Genomic DNA, 23,255 nt, shown 5'->3' on the forward strand with positions numbered 1-23,255 from the left:
AAGCCCTTGAAAATAGGATTAAATCAAATCTTTTCAGCTTTCAAAGTTATGTATCTGTAATAAAGCATTCACTTAAGAGCCAGAAGCCATAGTTCCCGGTCTTTGCTTTACTTACTCTCTGTGTCCTTGGACAGGCCACTGCTTCTCTGGTCTTACTTGGTTATAAAAAGAACAGGTTGGGATCTGATCATCTCTAACCCTTTATATTATCTGAGACAGAAGTGTTGTCAAACATGTGGACTGTATATGATCTCTAATAGTCTCAAGTGCAGCAAGAATCAGATTAAGTGTAATTGGGAAATACTTAACAAAGTAAGTATATTAGCAAACAAGAAATCTATAAACATGTAATTTTCCAAGTCTGTATGTGGCCCACAGGGATCCTTGTAGATATAAGCCATTTCTGTTTGAGTTTGCCACCCCTGATTTGGGACTTAGGCAACTCTGATTTTGACTGTTTCCCACCTGCTAACAAGACTTCTTGACTCTCAGCCATTCCATTCTTTAGTCCCTTTTAACTTTTTTTTTTTTTTTTTTTGGTTTGGCCAAAATTTATCTGATTGTGGCTTCCTGTATGGTGAATCTTTGTACTCCCTAAGTGCATCACACATACATAAGCTTTCTTTCTTTCCCCAGCTGAGTTATGTTCAATTCCACAAGCAAATATTCCTACCTCTGTGTAGGCTTCCCTCTAAGACCACAAAGATTAAAAAAGGAGATAGACATTGTCCTCTTGATGCTTGCATTAAGTTACCATCCCCTTTGTAAATAAATATGTTTATCTTTACATTCCAAGATAGCATCTCTTTCAGTTTAGGGCTTAAGAAATAATGAGGTTTAAAAGTGAATTGAATTTTAAATTGATGTTTGTGACTTTAAAAGTAGCTCTTCTGCTTTAGAAAAGCTTTGAAGTCTGGTTTTTCTCCCCTCTATTTGACAAGTGACACTTATCTATCTGGTTTGGATTTATCACATCTACATGTGTATGTAAGTGTCTACATGTAAGCGAATGAGATTCACTAAATACAAGGCATTAATAAGTATAATCTTTAAAGTACGTTTTTAGAACCACGAACAAATTTGTTTTATTATAGATATATTCAGCTGTAGTAATGAGGGACTGTAGTCATAAATATATTATCATTAATGCTAATGAAAAATAAAACTAGGGACTTACAGGATTATAGGACTTAAGAGCAGGGAGATTTTTCAGAGATTAATGAACCATAGAATTTAAAACATGATGTAAAGCAGACACCTATTGGTGTAATACACTGAACAGTCCAGGACAATGGACCAACATGACTTTTTTCTCCCTCTTTTTTTTTTTTTTTTTTTTAATTTGGACCTTTGATTATATTGACATAGAAAACTGATGGGGAAATTCATTCTCTCAATGAAAACTTTCCCCCCCCCCAATACTATTTTAATTCGTACAAAATCTAATGTTTCTTACAGTTTTAAAATTAAATTTAACAGATATAAATGTCAAATCTTACTCTTAGCTTCTGGATAATAATTATACAAATATAAGAAAGAGAATAATGGTCACAAAATAACTTGCCAGAAAAAAAGATCTTGGAGCTTTGGGAGCAAGCACAGGTGGTATCTGCAAAAAGTCTGATTTGGCAGCCAAAATACCAGATGAGATGTTGGATTTTATTAAGAAAGGCATACTGTGTCTAGGATACTAGACAGAAATAACATTCCCTCTGTTTTCTGCCCTTATCGGGAAACTATTAATAAGCCTCCTGGCTTCCATTTACAGAGTCTGTTCTAGCCCTGAATCTCCTGGGAAGCTGTGATCTCTGGGATCTTTTGGCCTCGATCTAGGTGCCCTTGCCAACCAAATCCACAACCTGACTTTTCAGTGTCTTTGCCCTCAAGAGAGAAGCATCATTAGGAATGCTTGGCTCAATAAGGAACATGTCAGCATAGTCCAAGGTTGTTTCCCACAGACCTTAGGGGAAATCCTTAGACTCATCGAAACATCGCTATCAATAATGCTAATGAAACTTGATTTCTGAATATAGTCCTTCACAAAGAAAGCCCAGGGTTATTTCTGTATAGTGCATTGCAGTGAGTGACAGTTGATCCTCTAAACCTAATGGGACATGCCTGGAATGGAGGCAAGAGTTCTTAACCCCTAGCCCAGGGAGAAGAACATTTTTCAGCTTCTGTTCTATGCTAGGTTCCATTCAGAGCCAGTTTGGCAGCAAAGTCCTGGAGAGAGTCTGAGCAGAGGTTCCCAGCTCCGGCTTCCCCAGCGCCAGGGTGGAAAACCAAAGGAGGGAAGGTTAGAGGCCTAGGATTGCTCCCTGTCTGCTGTCCCTCCATCTTAGCCCCTCAGTTACGGGGCCCCATGCTTGGTCCTCCAACCTCCCTCTGTTTCATCTCCCTGAAGGTCATATCACATCCATCCATGTGGGAGACTTGTGAGAGAGAAGTCAGGCTCATTCAAGGAATCTGACCTCCTTCAGCAAACAGGCCCAGCCCTCTTCTCAGGGCTAATCAGGCCGAATCTCTTGGACCTGCCTCATTGGGGAATGGCAGCGTTTGGGGAGGGAAGAAGCAGACTCTTGTGTCGCCTTCACCCTCCCCCAGGTAGAAGAGGGCTTTGTTGATTTACTCTAAAGTTGAATTGCAGCAGGGTAGCTGGGGCGGGGGGCCACGTTTCAGATAGGACATGGGCACATGGAGAGTGTCCAGGGGAAGACCACCAGGAGAGTGAAGGGCCTGAAGTTCTTGTCGGTGTCTAGACTGCAATGGTTTGGGAGCCCCATCTTCAGGTACTTCAAGGGCTGTCAGGTGGAGGAGGGCTTCTTCTTGGTGGGGAAAGATTGAAAACTAGGAATGGGGCTAAGTTGAGAAGCAGATCCCTTCCTCCATTAGATTGTGAGCTCCACGAGGACAGCTACTCTCTTTTTTTGTATTTGTATCCTTGTTGCTTAGCACAGAACCTGGCACATAGTAGGTGCTTAAGAAATGCTTATTACCTCACTGAGAAATCTCCTAACAGTGCTGATTCTTAATAGTAGAACGGAGTCCTTTAAGATGCTTGTGGGGATTCCTTTCTCAATTAAATTAGGTATGTTGTAGAGAGGGTCGTTTTTCATTGGATCATGGGGCTTTTGAGTTCTGTTGTTTAACAAGAATGATTAAGTGCCTATGGGAGCTCTGGAGATCCTCTGGAGAGATTATATTGTGTGTGTGGAAAGAACCCAAGCTTATCTATGTTTATCCAAAAGAAGAGAAAGGTAGTGGGGGGAAGGGGTAGCTATCAGAAGCTGAGGCAGGCCTGGGGGGCGAGGAAGGGGCGCTCTCTTGGGTAGCTGGCTTGGAAATGTCTTTGTGACTGCAGTGCCTGAAAGAGCAGGTGGCTGCTCCTTCCCAACTCTGAACTCTGATTCTGGGACTTGTAGAAATCATCTACTCCAGCCTACTTGTTTTTACAGAAAAGGAAACTGAGGCCCCCAGAGGTTAAGGGATTTGTCCCAGGTCAGCCCAGATAGTGAGTATCCAGGTGACAGGGAGGGGGGCCAAGATCACGTGATTCCTAAGCCTGCCTCCACTCCCCTCCATGCCCATGCTGCTCTAACAGACCACACTGACTCCCATGTGCATATCTCCCTGTCTGTCTGTGGCCTCAGGGAAGGATGCTGTCCTTGCTGGCTAAAGGCAGAAGAGATGGCGTTTCTGCCATGGCTACCCCGTCACACCATGTCCATCTCCCAACGTAATCCAGGCTTGCTCCAGGGAGACAAGGCCTCGACAGCCCCTCCTTCCTAGCCACTTAAAAGCGCTGGTGCATGTGTGTGTGGATCTGTCTTCACGTGGCTGCATGCTTCCTGCTGGTCACCCCAGGTTCCCAGGCTTATCACTTAGATAAGCACAAACAAATGAAGCTTTGGGGCTTAAACTGGCAGGGGCTCACTGACTACATTCACATGTCTGTCTATCAGAATGTTTTTTTAAAATAGGTTACTTTCTCCACGTTCATAATTTTCAAGGAAAAAAATAAGGAACCTATCTTGATACCAAAATTGCAAATGCAGTCCCAATTTGATTCATATCGAATCTTTGTGTTTTAATATTTTTTTTTAGCCAAGCAATGTGGCTTAGGTTATATCTGAAAAATTTGGAATTGAGTTTTGCCTCTGAAAAAACACACTTTTAATCTTAAAAAACTCTTAATTATTTCAGTAATTCATGGGTAAGTCCTGGTTCATGGTTTTCTTTCTGAAGAGAAATCGTGTAAAACACATTACTAAGACCGGCAATATTTCTGAAGTGAAATCCTCTTAACAAAACAAAACACAAATAGCTAAATTGCTTCTTATTTCCTTACTTAACAGCTGCCAGAGAAAAGTAGACGAGCAGGCCAGCCTTCTTTGACAAAGGGCAATATATTTCCTTTCTCTACTTTGCAAAAATTTCTTTCCTTTCTCTCCAGGCTCCCATGTCCCTGTGGGGGGTTTGCATTTAAATTTTCCTCTTGGCTTTTATGGGCTCTAAGACTATAAATTGCTTTGCAAACCTTCACATGCTATATACAAGTTAGTGATTATTATAGGAGAAATGTACACAGTTAAAATGTATCCAAGGAGTCAGTATCACACACACAGTTTCTTCATGTCACTCCACGCTGGGTTGGGGAGCCCCGCAAGTAGAAAGTGTGGCCTTTCTGGGCGAGCTAAGCTCTAAAATGCATTCTTTTCCTGCAGTTATTGACCTCCAGCGCCGTTCACAAGTGGGGCACGGAAATCCACGAGGGAATCTACAACATGCTGATGTTGTTGGTCGAGCTGGCTGCAGAGCGAGTCAAGCAGGATCCCATCCCCATCGGTCTCCTGGGAGTGCTCACAATGGTACGGTAGCTTTGTTCTTCCAGCTGTGACTCTGACATACCCACTGATTGGATCAAAAGCCAAGAGTGGAAGCTCTTTAGGTCTCTCTGCCAAGTCAGAGTGCAGAGGAGACCAGCTGTGATGGAAGAAGTAGGCATTACTAGTGACCAGAAAGTCAGGAGTAAGGCCTGGAGCTTCAGGTGCCTACAGACAACTTCACTGCAAAGGTGAATGAAAGCTCAGGACAAAAAGGACTTTGTAGTTATCCCTGAGACTTAGGGTCAGCCTCAGGACCAGAGAATGCAAAAGGAACAAGATGGCAGGGTGGCAGGGGGAGGGGGACCTGTGCGCTACAGTTGGGCTAAGAGGCTAAGGGAAGTCCATGCAGGCTGTGGGTTATTGAGTGTGTCTGTCCCAGGACAGCAAGGCTAGGGGAGCTGCTGTTCTAGGCCTATTTCTCCATAAGCAGACAGAGCTGGCTCTCACAATACAGCCTGCCTGGTAATGTGACCATCCTAGCTAAGAGCTCGTGATGCAGGAGAGAGGGAGGGAAGGCAGGAAGGCTGGAGTTGGGTTCTCACCAGGGGGTTCTGAGAGCTTACTTCATTGGGCTTGGAGAAAGCGAAGGGAGGATTCCATGACCACCTCAAATTCTGTAAGTAGAGAAAGGGTAAAGTGGAAATTTAGTCACAGGGAAAGGAGCCTCACATGGTTCTGTCAGAGAATAATGAGAACTATATACTGTGGGTCCTTTTGCAGATCACAGCACAGTGAGGGGTCAGTGGAGGAACAAAGGGCTGGCTGCACCTGGCCCGCCATGTCTGAAGGGCTCAGACCACTGTCCCTGCCCATGTCCACTTTTCCCTTTTAACACTGTTGGGGCAGGCTTGATGGCACCCTGCAGTTAGAGCTTCTTCAGGGTGGTAGGGGCCAAACTCAGAGCACCTGGAGTCAGTCCCAGGCCCCAAATGAGAGGAGTCAAGGAGACCATGAGTGGGAGGGTCTCAGGCATCTCTCTGTGTGTATAGTGTATATAGTTGTGTCTGTGTAGTATGTCTGGGTATAGTTGTGTAGGTATAGTTTGTGTGTGTATGTAGTGTGTCTGTAATGTGTTATCTGTGTGTGTGTACGTACATACATATGTATGTATATGGACAACAATGAGGGCGGGCAGCTCCAGTCTTTTCCTTCTATTTTCAGGCCACATTTCCCACAAAGACACTGACTTCCTCATGATCTGTTTTTCACAATATTAGAAACCAAACCAAGAGTTTATATTCCTCATGTTCTTGTAGTTGCCTGGGAATACATGTCATATTTTTTCTTGCAATAATTAATGCAGGCCTTCCAAGCAAACAAGTTTATCTTCTTTGCCAAATCTAACATGTGCTATCATAGAAATAAGTAATATGTTTTCTTTACATCCAGGCTTTTAATCCCGATAATGAATACCATTTTAAAAACCGGATGAAAGTATCTCAAAGAAATTGGGCTGAGATTTTTGGAGAAGGAAATATGTTTGCCATCTCTCCTGTATCTGCTTTCCAGAAGGTAGGCTAAGATCTCTTTCGTCTCATTATAGACAATTACAGTGGGACTTAGACAATTTTGTATAACTCGGAGAGAGGACTGTGGGAACTGAGCGTGGAGCACAACATAGCATCTTCACTTTTTCTGTTGATATTTGCGTATATTTTGTTTTCTTTCTCAGGATCTTTTTTCCTTCTTTATCCATTTTTTCTTATGCAGCAAAATAACTGTATAAATATGTATATATAGATATTGGATTTAACATATATATTTAACATATTTAGCATCTGTTAGACTACCTGCCATCTAAGTGGGGAGGAAAAGAGGGAAAAATTTGGAGCAGAAAGTTTTGCAAGGGTCAGTGCTAAAAAATTACCAATGCATATGTTTTGTAAATAAAAAGCTTTAATTTAAAAAAAAAAATGATTAAAAAAAGGAAGAAAAATTTATATATGGTAAACACTAAAATAGTAGAATTAAGTTTTTCTTCCCCTAGTTCTAAAGTAATATTATACAAAGTCTGAAATCTTGCCTGATAACTTGATTGCCAGATAAGAAGCTGGTGGCATTTGGATTGAGTCCCATTCAGTTTAACTTGTGGAATCAGAGAAGTAGAAAAGAGCTTTAATAGGCACCTAAGTCTGTGGCTGGCAGCTAAATCCCTCCTGACTCTAATCCATCCTCCAATCAGCCACTAAAGTGATTTTCCTAAAATCCTATGCCACCCTGTCTCTCCTCTTCCCTCCCAACTTAGTATACAACAGTTCATTATTTTGTCCTATTGCTTCTAGGATTGAATTCAAAATACTGCTTGATATTAAAAGCCCATTATAACCTAACCCTCTCCCTTTCATTTCATTTAGTTTGTCAGTTTATGGCATACATTTGGGAAAAATTACTCCAAATATCAGTTTTATTTCCTTTTTTTTTTTTTTTTTTTTTTTAAATTTTTAATACTGATTTGGTTTTATTTTTTTAAATGAAATTAACCAATGATTTAACTATTTGGGTTTTTTTAATGGCCTCTACTTTTATTTGTTGATTTTTTTTCTTAACTTTAAATCTTGTTAATGCTAATTTTTGATTTTCTAGATTTCTGTTTTTGTGTTTAATTAGGGGTTTAAATTTTCCCTCATAGGTCTTTTTAGGTGCATGCCCAGTTCCTTCATCTGTTCTTTCTCTTTTGATGTAAGCATTTCAAGATATAAATTTTTCCTTAAAGTACTTTAGTTTGAATTTTGGTGTGTTGAGCCAGTTTTATTATCTTCGGTGAAATTGTTTTTATGAATTATTCTTTGATCTACTCATTTTTTAGAATTAGATTATTTAGTTTCTATTTAATTTTTAATCTGTACTTAAAGGCCCTTTATTGAATGTAATTTTTTTTTTATTGAATTATATCCTGAAAAAATGCACTTAATATTTCTTTTCTGTATTTATGAGGTTTTTGTATCCTGATATATGGCTATTTTTGTGAAGGTTACCTATATATTTCTTTTAGTCCTCATACAGTATTCTCTAGAGAGCTAACACCTAAGTTTTAAAAAATTCTATTAAATTTTTTTTTCTTTTTTCCTTTATGGTTGGGTTTATTTTGATTTTAAAGGGGTAAATTAAAGTTCCAAACTAGTATAGTTTTGTCTGTTTTGTTTTGTAACTTAATCATTTAACTTTACTTTGAGTGTTATTTATGTGTGGATTTAAATTCAATGGTACCTTAGTTTTACAGAAAATTTAGTTACCCTATGTATCTCTTTTAATTAGATATGGTTTTGCTTTTACTTTGCCTGAAATCATGATTGTTACTCTTGCCTTTTTTTTTTTTTTTTAACTTCATTTGAAAATAATAGATTCTGCTCCAGCCCCTTATTTTACTTTGTTGTGTTGTGTGTCTTTCTGTTTCAAATATGTCTCTTGTAAACATATTATTGGATTCTGGGTTCTTATTTTTTCTCCTATCCTTTTTCAGTCAGCCTCTTAAAGTTCTACACATAAAAGGATTTTCAGCATATTTATTTAAACATGGTATTTACTTAATAAATTGTTTGTTGGATTCATTTTGCTCTTAAAAGAATACTAAATTAAAATAGGATCAAAGAACTCTTAGTGTTATGAATTTAGAGGCTTATACATCCTTTTTATTCCCTGTCTCTCTCTAGTTGAATAATTTTATCCTCATCTAAGGAGATCATTTTTAAATTTTTGAAATGGAAAAATGAATGTAATACAACTATAGAAGGGTACTTTTTGGGGGGGATGGGGAGATACATTGATCATTTAATCCAGTAGAAGATAAGTGGTAGATCTGAATGAGAATTTACATTGGTACATTTAGATGAAAAGTTATTTTCTAAGAAAAAACTTAATCTGCAGCTCTATATAACACATACCTAGATAAATTAAGCCAAAACAAAACAAAACAAAACAAAAAATTCATGAATACCATCTCCTGAACTTTAGGTGAGTGATAGCTGGAACCTACAGAAAATTCATAGAAATCAGAAGATTCAGAGTTATAATGGACCAAATGATCTAAGTCCCTGTCATTAATGAGGTGATTGATATGCCTGTGTCACTTGCTATGTATGTGGCTTGTATCATCATAGCTGAACCACTGATACACATTCAGTGAAAGGATTTTGAAAATCAAGGTAATTTTTGTTGTTGCTAATTTTGCATCTCCTTTTCTTATAGGAACCTCATGGATGGCTTGTGGATTTGGTTAATAGGGTAAATAATTTTTCCTGTGATTTTTTTTTTGGGGGGGGAGGAGGGAGAGAGGGAGGGCAGGCCATAATTTTTGTTTTTAGAATGTAATGGTTTTTGTTTCAAAAGATAATAGTCTTACAGGAAAATCTTGGTTTTGATATGTGAGAAACAATATAAGATAAGGTGTTTTTCCCTCTGTTCTTTGTGGTCCTCTTTTTATTAATGCTTTAAATTTCCTTTCCATTTGGATCTGAACAGTTTCTTTCAAATTACTATCAGCTTTAGGACTTGAGCATCTTAATTTATATATACTCCTACATATCATTGTATTAGTGTGAAAGAATTTGAATCATATCTTGTGTTCAAAACTCTCGAGCTGAATTACTAATGAACATATTACTGAACTGTTTGCTGGAAGTGCTTAAATTCCCACTGTCGTATACTAATAATTCATTTTTGTTTTGTTGCTAGTTTGGTGAATTAGGTGGATTTGCAGCAATTCAATCTAAACTTCATTCAGAAGATGTAGAACTTGGGGTAAGTTAAATCATTGTATATACTCATTTAGTGAGCCTCCCTCCATTTAAAGTCTATTACGGGCAGCACTGTATGAAGACTATTTCCCGGGAGATTAGGTTTGGCAAAAGTTGTTGATGTGTAAACTATTACCACAAGGTAATCCTGACTAGTGTGTAGAGTGTGTTCAGCTCTATTTGAAATGGATGATCTAGTGGCCTTTAGTTGCTTCCTGCTGAGTGACTAATGATTACTTCAGAATCAATTCTCTCATTTGTTCAGTAACTACCAAAGTAGTAAAGGGTAGAGACTGACCCAGAGAGGCAGAGATGAGACACAGACCAGCAGCCACATATAATACACACCAATAATCACATATATGAACAGTCAGCATCATCTGAACAGCCACATGGGCAGCCTTCCAGGATTCTGGTTCTTCTTTCCCAGAGGCCTACAGTTGGAGCAAACTGCCCATCTTTCAGACAGAGTTGTAGAAATCTTCTGTTCCTCTAGGGATTATGTAGTTATCCTTTGAGAAACTGCACACACACACACACACACACACACACACACAGATGTGCATGTACAGGTATCCCCACACAGCTCTCTGGGGTCATGGGATATATTAGAAGGCCCTCAAAGGTTGGGGGTTAGGTATGGGCTCTCAGGGTAAGATAGGAACCATTTCTTGGCTGCAAACAGCTTCTAACAAGAGTAGAAAGATCCTTGACGTTAGATACCACTCTAAAAGGAAGGCTCTTTTTTCTTCAGTATAAGGCTAGAGCTTTCCTTCCCCTTTGAATCTCAACAGTTGTTTATTTTTCAAATTACTGTTAACTCTAGTCCGTGAGTGAGTGGGATGGCCCTAGGTTGTTATATCTATGCTAAAAGAATTTCTAAAAGACGATTGGGGTTGAGATTTGCTTTCCCTGCTCAGGTAATTCATCCTATCTCACAGACAAATTACCTCAAAGTTGAAGTAGTGCCAACCATAGCTATTGAAAGCAAAGAACACATAGTGGGAAGTTTTATTGCCTGTCATCGTTTCTATTAACAGTTCAGAGTTATTTTTTAGAATTGTTAGTGTCAGATTTATTTCTAATTTTCCTTTAAACAGCTGTCTGGAAGTTGTCAATCAGATTTTTTAAAAGCATCAGTCGAGATGAGATGATCTTCAAGGTCCCTTTCTTATTCCACAATTCTACCCTCTAATGAATCTAAAGATTCTATGGAATTACTTTAATTGATTTAACAAAAATAACATACATATATATCACACATGCCTAGTATAGCTAGGCCACCTTCCTTTACTTTTTTTTTTTTTTTTTTTTTTTCATTAATTACTTTATATTTTTGAGCTTTTGTTTGTCCAGGTGAATTTTGCTATTTTCCCTAGCTCTGTAAAATAATTTTTGGTAGTTTGATTGGTATGGCACTGAATAAGGTAATTATTATAAGCAGAACATTAATTTTATGGGTAGAAATTAATAGGTATAATTGTCTGTTATATTGGCTTGCTCTACCTATGAGCAATATCTCTCTAATTGTTTAGATCTGACTCTGTGTAAAAAGTGATTTGTAATTGTATTCATGTAGTTCCTGAATTTGTTTTGGCAGGTAGACTCTCAAGTATTTTATATAGTCTCCAGTTTTTTTTTAAATAAAGTTTTGCTTTCTGACTATTGCTGCTGGGTTTTGTTGGTAATATATAGAAATGCTGATGATTTATGTGGGTTTAATTTTAATTGTGCAACTTTACTAAAGTTGTTAATTATTTTAACTGGTTTTTAAGTTGATTCTCTAAGTATACTATTACACACTTGCATAAATTGCAAATTTTGTTGCCTCATTGCCTATTCTGATTCTTTCAGTTTCTTTTTTCTTATTACTATATAACATTTCTATATAATATTGAATAATAGTGGTGATGATAGGCTTCCTTGTTTCATCCCAATCTTATTGGAAAAGCTTCTAGCTTTATCCCCATTATAAATAATGCTTGCTGATAGTTTTAGATAGATTCTACAAGGAAATCTCTTTATTTCTAAGCTGTCTGGTGGTGTTAATAGGAATGGGTGTTATATTTTGTCTGAAGCCTTTTCTGTCTCTATTAAGGTAATTTCTATTGGTTTTGTTATTGATATATGGTCAACTCTGCCAATAAATTGAACCAGTCCTGTAGTTCGGCTATAAATCTGGTCATAAATGTATGTTCCTTGTGGTATATTGCTGTAATTCCCTTGTCTAGTATTTTATTTAAAATTTTCACATCAGTATTCATTAAGGAAATTGGTCTATAGTTTTCTTTGTACTCAGTTGGCCTGATTTGAGTATCAATACCATATTGTGTCATAAAACAAATTTGGGTAGGACTCCTTTGCTTATTTTTCCAAATATATTTATATATTTCCAAATAAATTTATGTGTTATAGTGTTGGACTTAATTGTGGGTTTTCTCCCTCAAATGTTTGATAAAATTCACTTATGAATCCATCTTGTTCTGGGGACTTTTTCCTTAGGGAATGTATTGATGACTTATTCAATTGCTTTTTTCTAAAATAGGGTTACTAGGGTATCTGATTCTTCCATTAATCTAGGCAATTTATATATTTGTAAATATTCATCTATTTCACTTAGATTGTCAGATTTTTTGACATATGTATATCCTTATAATTGCTTTAATTTCTTCATCGATGAATTCACCCTTTTAATTTTTATACTGGTAATCTGCTTTTCTTTTTATTAAATCAAATTAACTAATGTTTATCTTATTTTTTGGTTTGGTTTGGTTATGGTTTATTTTTTCATAAAACCAGCTCCTCGTTTTATTAGGGTTAATATCACTTGATTTTCAGGATTTCTGATTTGGTGTTTAGTTGGGAATTTTTATTTTATTTTATTCTTTTTTAGTTGCTTTCTCAATTCATTGATCTGTTCTTTTATTATTGATGTATGTATTTAGAGATATAAATTTTCCCCTAAATAAAGCTTTGGCTGCACCCCATAAATTTTGATATGTTGTCTCATTATTGTCATTCTCTTTAATGAAATTATTGTTTCTAATTCTTTGATCCACGTCTTCAGGATTAGATTTTTAATGCAGTATGATCTGAAAAGGATGTATTTAATATTTCTTTTCTTCTGAATATAAAAGTCTGTGAGGTTTTCATGCCCTAGTACATGATCAGTTTTTGTGTTGGTTATATTCCTTTCTATTCCCATTCAGTTTTTCTCTAAAGGTCTGTCATCTAACTTTTCTAAAATTCTTTTCACCTTAACTTCTTTCTTGTTTGGGTTTTTGTTTTGTTTCTTGTGTTCAATTCATTTAGTTCTGAGAGAGGAAAATTAAAGTCCTCACTGAGCTTAGTTTTACTGTCTGTTTCCTCCTGTAGTTCTTTTAATTTACCCTTTAAAAATTTGGATATTATACTATTTGGGGGAGGGGTGTGTGTATTTCAGGTTGATATTACTTCAATGTCTATGGTTCCTTTACTCGTTGTGTGTGTCTCTGCTTCAGATGTGTTTCTTGTAAACATTGTAGGATTGTGGTTTTAAATGCCCTCTGCTATTTGATTATATTTTATGGACAAATTCCTCCTAGTGACATTAACAATTATGATTACTAACTGTAGTTCTCTCTATCCTATTTTTACCCATTTATCTCTCTCCCCATTCTTACTCTTTTTCCCCTCCCTTTACTACCTCCCTTCATTGATTTGCTTCTGAACACTGCCTCCCCAAATCTGTTGTCCCTTCTATTAGTCCCTCCCCCCTTTTGTTAACTTCCTTTCCTTCTACTTCCCTATAGGGTAAAGTATATGTGTTATTCCAATTGAGCCACGTATGTTGCTAGCTGTGAGCCATTTCCAATGAGAGAAAATTAAAGCATTCTCTCCCACCTCAATCTTTCTCTTCTCTGTAGTAGCTCTTTTGCACCTCTTTTAAATGGGAGGTAATTTATCTCATTCTGTCTCTTCCTTATCTCTTCTCCCAGTGCAGTTCTCTTTCTCACCCCTTAATTTTTTTTTCATCCTATCTTAGTCGCCTTATGTGCTCTCTTTTTATATATACTGGTTCTTATCCCTGCCCCAATAGTGATAAAGTTCTCAGGAGTTAGAACTTTATTGGGAATATAAACTATTTGATTAACTTTATTGAATCCCTTATGTTTTCTCTTTCCTGTTTACTTTTTTCTGCTTCTTTTCAATTTTATTTTTGAATGCCAATGTTTCTGCTCAATTCTATTCCATTGAAGGCTTTGCTTTTCTCCTGGAGGATTCTACTCAGTTTTGCTAGGTAGATGATTGTTGGTTGTAATTCTAGCTTCTTTCTTTCAGATGTATTTTTATGTGGCCCTTCTGGAGAAATATATATTCCAAGCCTTCCAACCCTTTAATGTAGAAACTTTCAAGTCTTGTGTAATCTTGATTATGGCTCCATAATACTAGAATCGTTATTTTTCTTTTCTTTTCCTTTTTTTTTTTTTTTTTGACTGTTTGCAATAATTTCTCCTTAACCTGGGAACTCTGGAATTTGGCTCTGATATTCCTGAGAGATATTAAATTTGGGGATCTCTTTCAAGTAGTAATTGATAGGTTCTCTTGTTTTCTATTTTGCCCTCTGGTTTTAGGATATAAGGGGATTTTTCCTTGATAATTTCTTGAATGTCTGTGATAACCAGCCTCTTTTTGATCATGACTTTCCAAAAGTCCAATGATTCTTAAATTATCTCTCAATTTTAATTTTCCAATATTTCACATTTTCTATTTTTTCATCTTTTGATTTCTTTTTTCTTAACTCTTGAGATTTTATGGAGTTTTTTCCTCCTACTTTCCTAATTCTGATTTTTAAGGAATTATTTTTTTCAGTAACCTTTTATACCTCTTTTTCCATTTATTCAATTTGAGATTTTAAGGAGTTGTTTTCTTTGATGGATTTGTGTGCATCTTTTCCCATTTTTTGTGCTTCCTTTATCAAGCTATCGACTCTATTTTCATGATTCTCTTGTATCACTCTTGTTTCTTTTTCTAATTTTTCTTTTGTCCTATTTATTTGAGTTTTAAAATCTTTTTTTGAGTTATTCTAGTTCTTTTTGAGCTTAAGATCAATTTACAATTTTCTTTGAGGCATTGCTTACAGACAACTTGACATTGTTGTCTTCTAACTTTGTTTTGCTCTTCCTTGTTACTGTAGTAACTTTCTGTGATCAAGTTGTCTTTTTTGATTTTTTTCTGGTTTATTTTATGACTCTTTATGTTAAAATTGGGCTTTACTGGTCATGTTGGAGGGGGGAGGCACTGTCCCAAATTTCTTGTTTGATGCTGCAGGGCCTCACCTTCCTTGGGGATAGCTTAGGGCCTGTCTGCTGGCTTGCTAAACACTGCCTCTACTGGACTGCATCTCCCCCATTTTACCTCAATAAGATACACCTTTCCTGGTCACCTTTCTAAATTGTCTTGGACTGGAAAATTATTTCAACCTGTGCTTTTAGTGGTTCAGCCATTCCAGAATTTGTTTTGAGGTATTACTTGAGAGTTTAGAGCTGAATTTCGGAGTGTTTTAAGTGATTTCCTTCCATACTCTGCCATTTTGGCTCTATTCTCTCCCAGTTTTTTGATGTTTTTTTCCCCAAGTTTAAATCATAGTAACCAATGTCTGCCATAGATAAATGAAACTTTAAATCTTGATATTGTAATATTTTTACCAGCTCGGAAATGAATTGAAGGAAAACCATTTTGGGAGCTGTGGATGTGACGAGGCTGGGGTAGGCTGCTGTGATGGGATGCTGAGGAAAAAAAAAAATGGTGAATATGTGGAGAATTATGTCAAGGTTGTAAGCCTTGAATATTGGAAGGACAGAAATAGGGACATGCAGCCAAAGAGTGGGCAGAATAGCAGACTCTGCTTTAGGTAGCTTGAATTTGGCTTGTTTGGGGACCTCCAACTGGCATTTGATGGTGTGGGGCTAGAGCTCAGAACAAGGACCAGGGCTTCCTATCTCTAGTCTAGGAGTTACCTGTAGAAAGATGCTGATGAGACACATGGCAGAGGAGGAGGGCAGTGAATGAGAGTGCAGGAATGTATGGGCCTGTAAGCTTGCCTTTTATCTGAGCTCTTCCATAAGGGGATAGTTTGTCAGCCTAATATAAATAAAACCATTACCACAAAAAGCCCACGCAATTGGATTATGATTCAATCCCTATTCCAGTTCCTATGCAGTTTGATCCTTGTCCTCAAGAAGCTTAAATTCGAATGAATCAGACAATCTGTAAATTCGCTCATACAACAAAATGCAGATCAGATGGAAAGTCTCCTTAGAAGGGAAGATGTTCTCAGCTGGGAGAGGAGAGAAGGCTTTGTGCAGAGATGGCAGTGAAACATCAGGAATCCATTTCTCTGCACACATTTTAGCTCTTCATAAACTCATTCTACACGTGAACTGATGTAGAGGTTCCTCTCGAGTTTTTGGGTGTTCTAAGAAGCTTCCCAACCTCTGGGTCCCTTTCCAAAGAACAGATATAGGGCTCTTTGACCTGCTCCATGCATGACGGATAGCTGTTGACAAGATTTTGTCCTTGTTTTTAATAAGAAGGGAAAGGGAAGGGCTGTGTTTGGGGAGTGGCTGGTGAGTTTGTTTCTATGTCTTAATTAGAATTATGTAAAATAAAATGAGAAGCACAGAGTGTCTCTTCTAGATAGAGAGTTCTGTCTCATCTAGAAAGGAGAAGCAGCTTTGGACTCATCTCAGTGTCTGCTGTCTTTTTTTTCCAGGCTGTCTCTGCATTAGTCCAGCCACTGGGTGTGTGTGCAGAATATCTCAACTCCTCAGTCGTGCAGGTAAAACCAAAAGCATCAACACCCAAATGAGCCAAGAAATCACACTACACTTAGAATGGAGTGATGCTAATTGTAAGAGTAATACACAGCTTCTTGCAGGTTTCTTAGAAGATTGCTTAATTCAAAGGGAAACCCTACCCTAAATTCTATTTCTTAATTTGAAAACTGGATTGCTTGAATGTGGTTGATTTGAAGAACTTTTTTCCCCTTTTCCTCCTGCATTTTAGTTAATAGACATTGATAATGCACAGTATTTTATTTGCCCATAGCTTGTATTCTTTTTCTGATAAAGAAATAATGAAGCCTGTCATTTTAGGTGATACCAAAAATATTATGAAATGAACAGATGATTTTAAGAATACACATTTTTTGCTCTTAGCTCATCATGGATTCAGTTCTCCTCTAGAAAAAGCATTAAAATATCCATAAAGCTACAGCATGAAGGTTCTGTTTCTTGCCCCATTTTGGCCTGATAAACTTTTATAATAGCCAGTTGATTTTTCAGTAGTCTTCAGCACATAAATGAGAAACATTCTGGTTGGTCTGCTGAGCTGTTGGGCTCCAAGAGAAGCTGGGCAGATAGATCCCTATCAAATTCATTCCTTATAAGTAGCAAAGCTCAATGTGAGTAGCCAGTATTCTGAAATTAGCTCTCACACCTTCAGAAATCCTTAGATTTCTGGGCCAGGATGTTGGGGCCATCAAGGTCAAGAAAGCCACAAGAGCTAGTGTGTGTGTTGACGCTTGCTTCCTTCTACAAAGAGAGAAAGCCAGTCCATACATATAAAGTTCCATTTTTATGTAGTTTTGGGGATGCTTATAAAATACTTTGCATGCTTTGTCTCATTTGACATAATCCTGTAAATAGTTAATGTAGTTATAATTGTCCCCATTTTAACTTGAGGAAATGGAGGCACTCAGCCTTCCAGGGTACATTAAATTATTAACCCCCCTTTCCTGAAATCCCCTTTCATGCAACTAAGGCAGTATTTCTAGGGTACTCTTTGCTAAGTCTATGGTAGACCTTTTTTCTCAGTGACTTTCTGAGGCAGGAAGTAGAAGCATTATCTATTCCCATTTAGCAAATCTCTTAAGCATTGGAGATTCAATTCCGGATCTCTAGAATTCTTTTCCGGCATTCTGTGGCTTCTTGCTATGAACAAATAAGCCTGCAAGAAAAATCATAGTCCTAATGAATAACGTGCTCTATTTTTTTATTCTGGTGCTAATGTGTTTGTTAGTGATTTATCTGCCAAATATTTTTTTAGCAGCTAATCACTTTACTTGATTGACAGATGTAGATCCAAGTGTCTCTGGATTTCTTAATATATTAACTAATTCTCTCATACTAGAGATATACTTCAGTTAAAATCTGTTTTAGAGTTTAAATGACTTGACCAAAGTTACAAATCAAATAATGAATCTGGGACTTAGATCCATGTTTCTGGCTGTTCCCATGGCATCTCTTCTGTCAAAAGCAACCGACAAGTTAGATCTGTGTCTTCATTAAATTTTCATTCCTGCTCTAAAGTATGTGTCTATCACACTGTGGTGTTCTCTTTACACAGCCAATGCTTGATCCGGTCATCCACAAAATGATTAAATACGTGCAGAGTGTAGAAGAGAAAGACCTGAAGGACAAGGTAAATTGTGAGAGCCCCTCAGAATTCCCCTAAGACAAGGGGGTACACACAAGCCGATGGATCAAAAAGGAACATTTTAAATGTATTTTGCAACAAACATTTTTTATTTCTGAAATGCCATTTCTGTGTTCCCTCTGCTCATGAGAATGAACATAGAAATTCTGTTGGTGTCTCCTTTCTGTTTTAAAAAGAACACGTTGATTTTTGCCCCTGATGTAACAGGTCTAGGCCTGTGGGAAGTCTTGATGCCTGCCTTGTTTAAGCCTTCCTTACTTAACCAATGTAAAGTTCTCTAAAGACACTGGAAGGCCTCCAGCTCTTCAGTCATCTTGCACTCAACACAGGTTCTCATGGCACAGAACCACCGGCAGAATCCCAGAGTCCTTTGGTTTGAGGAGCACATTGTAACATGCCCTCCTGGCAGTTACTATTACCAGTCTGTCTTAGGCCCAACAGAATACCTTTGACCACTGACCTTTGCAGTGTCAACTCTACCCGGCTCGCCTCCTCTGAGGCCTTCAAAAGTCTCTGGGCATGATTTCTTGAATCTATAGTTTAATAACCGGTAGCGCGCTCAAGAACAGCCACATGTAATCTTAAAAGCCTTTATTATACCTACTCACATAATGCCCTGACTTGTTAACTCCTTAGTGAACACCTGGTCTGAAGACCCACATGTTCACTATCAAACTCCTTACCTCTCTGGGTTAGCCATCCGCTTGGCTTAGCTACCCCAGGCTAGGGAGCCAGGTTAAAGAGAGCGACTGCTGTCTGCACTGGGCTTATAAAGGGCTTGTGAGGTCTCACAGCCAACCAGCGAGAGAGCCGTCACCCATTATGAAGCTATCTCAATATGGCCAGGATCCCACCCACAGGGCAGTCCTCTATCCACAGAGATTACTTCTGGGCCACTCAATCTCCTGTTGCACTGTGGCCGCCCATTTAAAGGACCCTTACAGCAAATGATTGCTATTGGACAGGACTCCTTTTTGCCCTCTCCTTGCTTGGGCCCTGATCACTACCTAGATTGACAGGGGTGTGTGGCCTGTCCTGCCATCCTTCCCTTTATAACCTGCCGTTTTTTGCCTCCTCCATTTGGAACCTTGGATCCAGCCTTCACCCACTGCCTCTGCCTTCAGGAACCTCCCTCCGGCACCACCAGAGCATCTTCTCCACAGCCCATCCCTCCTTGGGATCCTCTCCCACTAGTCTCCCCTTACCACACTCACGATTTGGCGGCCCAGCTCTCCGTTGCCTAACCCCGGCTTACTGATCTCTCCCCCTTGTTTCCCTGGCTTGAAATGCCTCCTCCCCAGTCCTCTCTAGTGCCTTCTGAGGCCATCATCACTTGAACTCATTTGTATCTTGTGTGGATGTTATGATATGATCTGGACAATAAGCACATTCTCTCCTCGCTTCCCCTCACCAGGTGTTTTTGGTGCCTAATTGGCACAGTGCCTGGAGTGTAGTAGGTGTTCAATTATCACTTTTTGACTCTCTTCCTTTTCAGTTTTCTCTCAATCCTCTTGCCCTTTTTATACCGTAGTAAACTGGATTACTTGCTTCCCTTCAGAAGTGTGCTGAGTTTTGTCACCACCTTGTCTGTCTCTCTCTCTTCCTGTTCTGCTTCCATCAACCTTTGGAAATCTCCCTCATCCTCACATCCTGCCCTGCTCCATGAATCCTTCCCTACCCTCCCCAGCCCTGCAGCCTTTGGTAGTTCTTGCTGAGCCCCTCTACCCCACTCCGCTCTGGGGGGCAGGGTGTATTCACCCCAGACTTCTCTCCAGTGAGGGCAAGGACCATGATTCAGTTAGGTAATCTTAGCATTTTCTCTCTTCACAGTAGGTGTTTAGTGAATGTTTGTAGGAATTTCAGCTTTGCCAAGAAGTATTTGTGATTCTTGTCTAGAGGCTGGTGAGCATCCCTGAGCTCCTGTCGGCTATTAAGCTGCTCTGTATGCGCTTCCAACCTGACCTGGTGATGGTGGTGGATGACCTGCGGCTGGACATCCTGCTCCGCATGCTGAAGTCACCCCATTTCAGTGCCAAAATGAATTCCCTCAAAGAGGTGAGCATCGGCATCGTTTTCTGTTGCAAAAATTCCCATGTTAAAGCAGTTTCTCCGCAAGAAACATTAAGCAAAGTCAGAAACTGTATACCAAGAGCCAGATTATATTGATTGTTACCTGGAGGGTATGCATGTGATCTAGGCTTGGTATTGTAAATAAGATGTTTGTTTTCTTTTTAAATGCCCTCCATTAATGGCCTTTTGTTTGTCTGTTACTGTCATTTCCAGATATTGACCTTCCCCTCACTCCATATTTTATAATTTTTTTTCTTGTGACATAGAAAACTGGTTTGGCCAAACTGCCCATTCCCGTGAATCCTTTTCATTGTATATACCACCCTGGCTCCCCACAGAGGAGCAAGGAGGAGGAGAGAGGAAGGCTTTGCTACTCTTGGCTACTCTCAGTTTCTCATTGCCCAGCTTCCTGGTCTTGATCCTTACTTTGTAAAGTCATTGAGCCTATTGTTGGCCTGCTCATCTTCCTAGATTCTCTTCTAATTCCTCATATTCATCATTCCCATGGCTTATTTGACAATTAGCATCTCTAAATGAGGAGTGGATGAAAAGATCATCATTATTCTTCCAAACCCAAAGCCTTTCAGGCCTGTGGAAATGCATGGAGGGGGGGAGAAGGGGAAGGTGAGGAATTCTACTAAGGAGAAGTCAAAAGGGGCTTAGACTCCAGGCTGGCTGCGAGCTTACTTGTCACATCAGCTTTCTGGGTTCAGTTTCTCCCCTAAAACGAAGGTATAAGGTCCCTTCCACCCAAATCATGTGATCTACTCTTTTATTCAGAGAGAGTTTAGTTATCCAGCTATTTACTTAATTAGTAAACGTAGTTATTTACATGTAGCCTTTGAAAGAGGGAGCACATATTTAACAAAGAGGAAACTGAAGCTCCTAAAAGTTGTGCTTTATTCAGCATCACCCAGCTGTGCAGTGACAGTGACGGATCAGTTTCTTCCTCCAGTTCTCCAGAAAGAAACCAAAAACATTTCAGCTGATTAGCTCTGTGCCAGCTACCAGTGTAAGGGTTGAGAAGATGAAGAGAAAATTGAGTAAGTTTTTCAGAGAGCAAGGGAGAGAGCCCATAGAGAGAGCTGCCCTCTTGGGTGCCAGAGGGCCATCATTCAGGCCTTGTGGGGCATATCAGAGATGTTGCCTGGCCACTGGTGTACACGTCCATCTCACTGAACCACTCCTGTTTTGAGTGGAACTGCCTATCTACCTAAGGAGGAGAGTTCTTTGTCTCAGTTGGTAGAGGGCAGAGAAGCCATGGACCCATGGCTTTGAGAATCAGGTCTCCCAAGATCACCTTTCTGTGGCTTACATTTCCTTATCCGAAAAAATGAGGAAGTTGAACAAGTTCTCTGGGTCCTGTCGTTAGTTGATGGGTTTTTCTCACCTCAGGTATTTGGGACAAAAGCAAAATGTTTGAAATCTGGTCTAATAAAAATGTCAAAAGGACATGCTGCTTTCACCATGTGCCATTCTTGCTGTCCCATACACATCCTCTTATCTTGAAGCCTACTTTCTACGGGATTATAATAGTTTTGTTTTTAACAGTCAAAATATTAGAAATAGCACCCTCACATTTTTAGTTATTTCATTCCAATGGAGAAGGAAATTCGAAGTTTGGAGGAAGTATACAAGTTAGCATCTTGGCCAAAACTTCTGAAGCTATGCTCTTAAAATTGAGTCTCAACAAGTAGGGAAGGAAAGAACGTTTTAAAAGAAGTGTTTAAATTTTCAAAGAAAAACTTTTATTACAATTGGAAATTTTGGAAAGATACACATGCTAAAAGTGAGTTTCTCATTGCTTGTCACCAAATTAGACGGCAAATCCATTCTCTGTTTAAAATGACCCTTCTTCTGCAAGTCATCTTCATTTTTAGTAACTGGCTGTCAGTGCTTTCTTTGTGAGATGCTTTGACTAATGCTGGTCCATGTTCCATTTTGCTGGCTTTGTACAAGTCACAGGTTGTGCCACTTGAACACGCTTGGTTTGTTTGGAGGGATTTTTAAAATATTCCTAACAGCATTTAGATTTCAGCCACAATACTCTCTTATTAGGTAACCAAACTAATAGAAGACAGCACTTTATCCAAATCTGTGAAGAATGCAATAGATACAGACCGATTATTAGATTGGCTAGTTGAGAACTCTGTTCTGTCAATCGCGTTGGAAGGTAAGCGTTTTCATAAAATGTAAACGGCTTCTTTGAATGTCTTAGGCTTTAAATGAAATGGCAAGTTGGTATTGGCTTGAATTAAAGTTGCATTTAGAGACTTGGTGTTGAACATCTCTTCTGTGCTGTTTCTTCTATTAGGTAATATTGATCAAGCACAATATTGTGATCGCATAAAAGGAATTATTGAACTACTGGGCAGTAAATTATCTTTAGATGAGCTCACAAAAATTTGGAGAATACAGGTAAGTGCTGTTTTTATTCTCTTCCAGTCTAATGTTGAAACTTTTGAATTTCACTCCTTTCTGTCTCGTGCTTACATAATATATTGAGTGTATATGGTATAAAACTAAAGGCATAATTTATTATGAAGTAGATGTTCTAGGAAATATAAGTGCTCTCAGTGCTGCTACATCAGCTATGAATATCCTACTGCATAATTTTACCACATCCTACAAAGATCTAAGCATGTTCCATCAACTTCTTTATAAAACATTCATTTGGATTTCATTTTTCAGTAAATTCAGTTGCTTTTTAAAATGGCCTTAAGTTTCTGTGCAAGACTAAAATATGTTTGAACCCTGTGATTGTGGCCAGATGTATGCTGTCTGTTTTTGCAGACCCTTGAGAGTTGGAAAACCGAGAAGTCCTAGGCCTTCTGGGTTTCTATAGTTTAGCTTAAGCTCTGAAGAGGGTCAAGTTTTGTTACCACATTCCTCTGATTTATTGTCATTGTTTCACTTCATTGCCCTTTCATAGAAATATAGAGATTATCTTGATACATGGAAGAATAAGGGAGGGGATTTTTGACCCAAGCTGAGAAGTTGAGAAACTGCTTGGGTTTTTGGACCAATTTGATCAAGTTTAAGCCACTTTTGTTTTTTCCTGTTACTAGCTCTCCCTCTCCAACACCAT

General features: G+C 38.5%; 1 protein-coding gene across 2 annotated transcripts in view; it reads left to right on the plus strand.

The window, feature by feature from the left end:
* Nucleotides 1-23,255, plus strand: part of USP24 (ubiquitin specific peptidase 24) — a 149,177-nt gene that overhangs the window by 41,718 nt on the left and 84,204 nt on the right. For both annotated transcript variants that reach the window (XM_074265835.1, XM_074265836.1), the window contains exons 4-12: nucleotides 4,725-4,868; nucleotides 6,276-6,398; nucleotides 9,072-9,107; nucleotides 9,558-9,623; nucleotides 16,374-16,439; nucleotides 18,008-18,082; nucleotides 19,994-20,152; nucleotides 22,226-22,340; nucleotides 22,482-22,585. In XM_074265835.1, the coding sequence (XP_074121936.1) occupies nucleotides 4,725-4,868; nucleotides 6,276-6,398; nucleotides 9,072-9,107; nucleotides 9,558-9,623; nucleotides 16,374-16,439; nucleotides 18,008-18,082; nucleotides 19,994-20,152; nucleotides 22,226-22,340; nucleotides 22,482-22,585 (888 nt within the window). The remainder of the gene's footprint in view (nucleotides 1-4,724; nucleotides 4,869-6,275; nucleotides 6,399-9,071; nucleotides 9,108-9,557; nucleotides 9,624-16,373; nucleotides 16,440-18,007; nucleotides 18,083-19,993; nucleotides 20,153-22,225; nucleotides 22,341-22,481; nucleotides 22,586-23,255) is intronic.

Source organism: Sminthopsis crassicaudata, chromosome 4 (genome assembly GCF_048593235.1).
Source record: "Sminthopsis crassicaudata isolate SCR6 chromosome 4, ASM4859323v1, whole genome shotgun sequence".
NCBI classification, from domain to species: domain Eukaryota; kingdom Metazoa; phylum Chordata; class Mammalia; order Dasyuromorphia; family Dasyuridae; genus Sminthopsis; species Sminthopsis crassicaudata.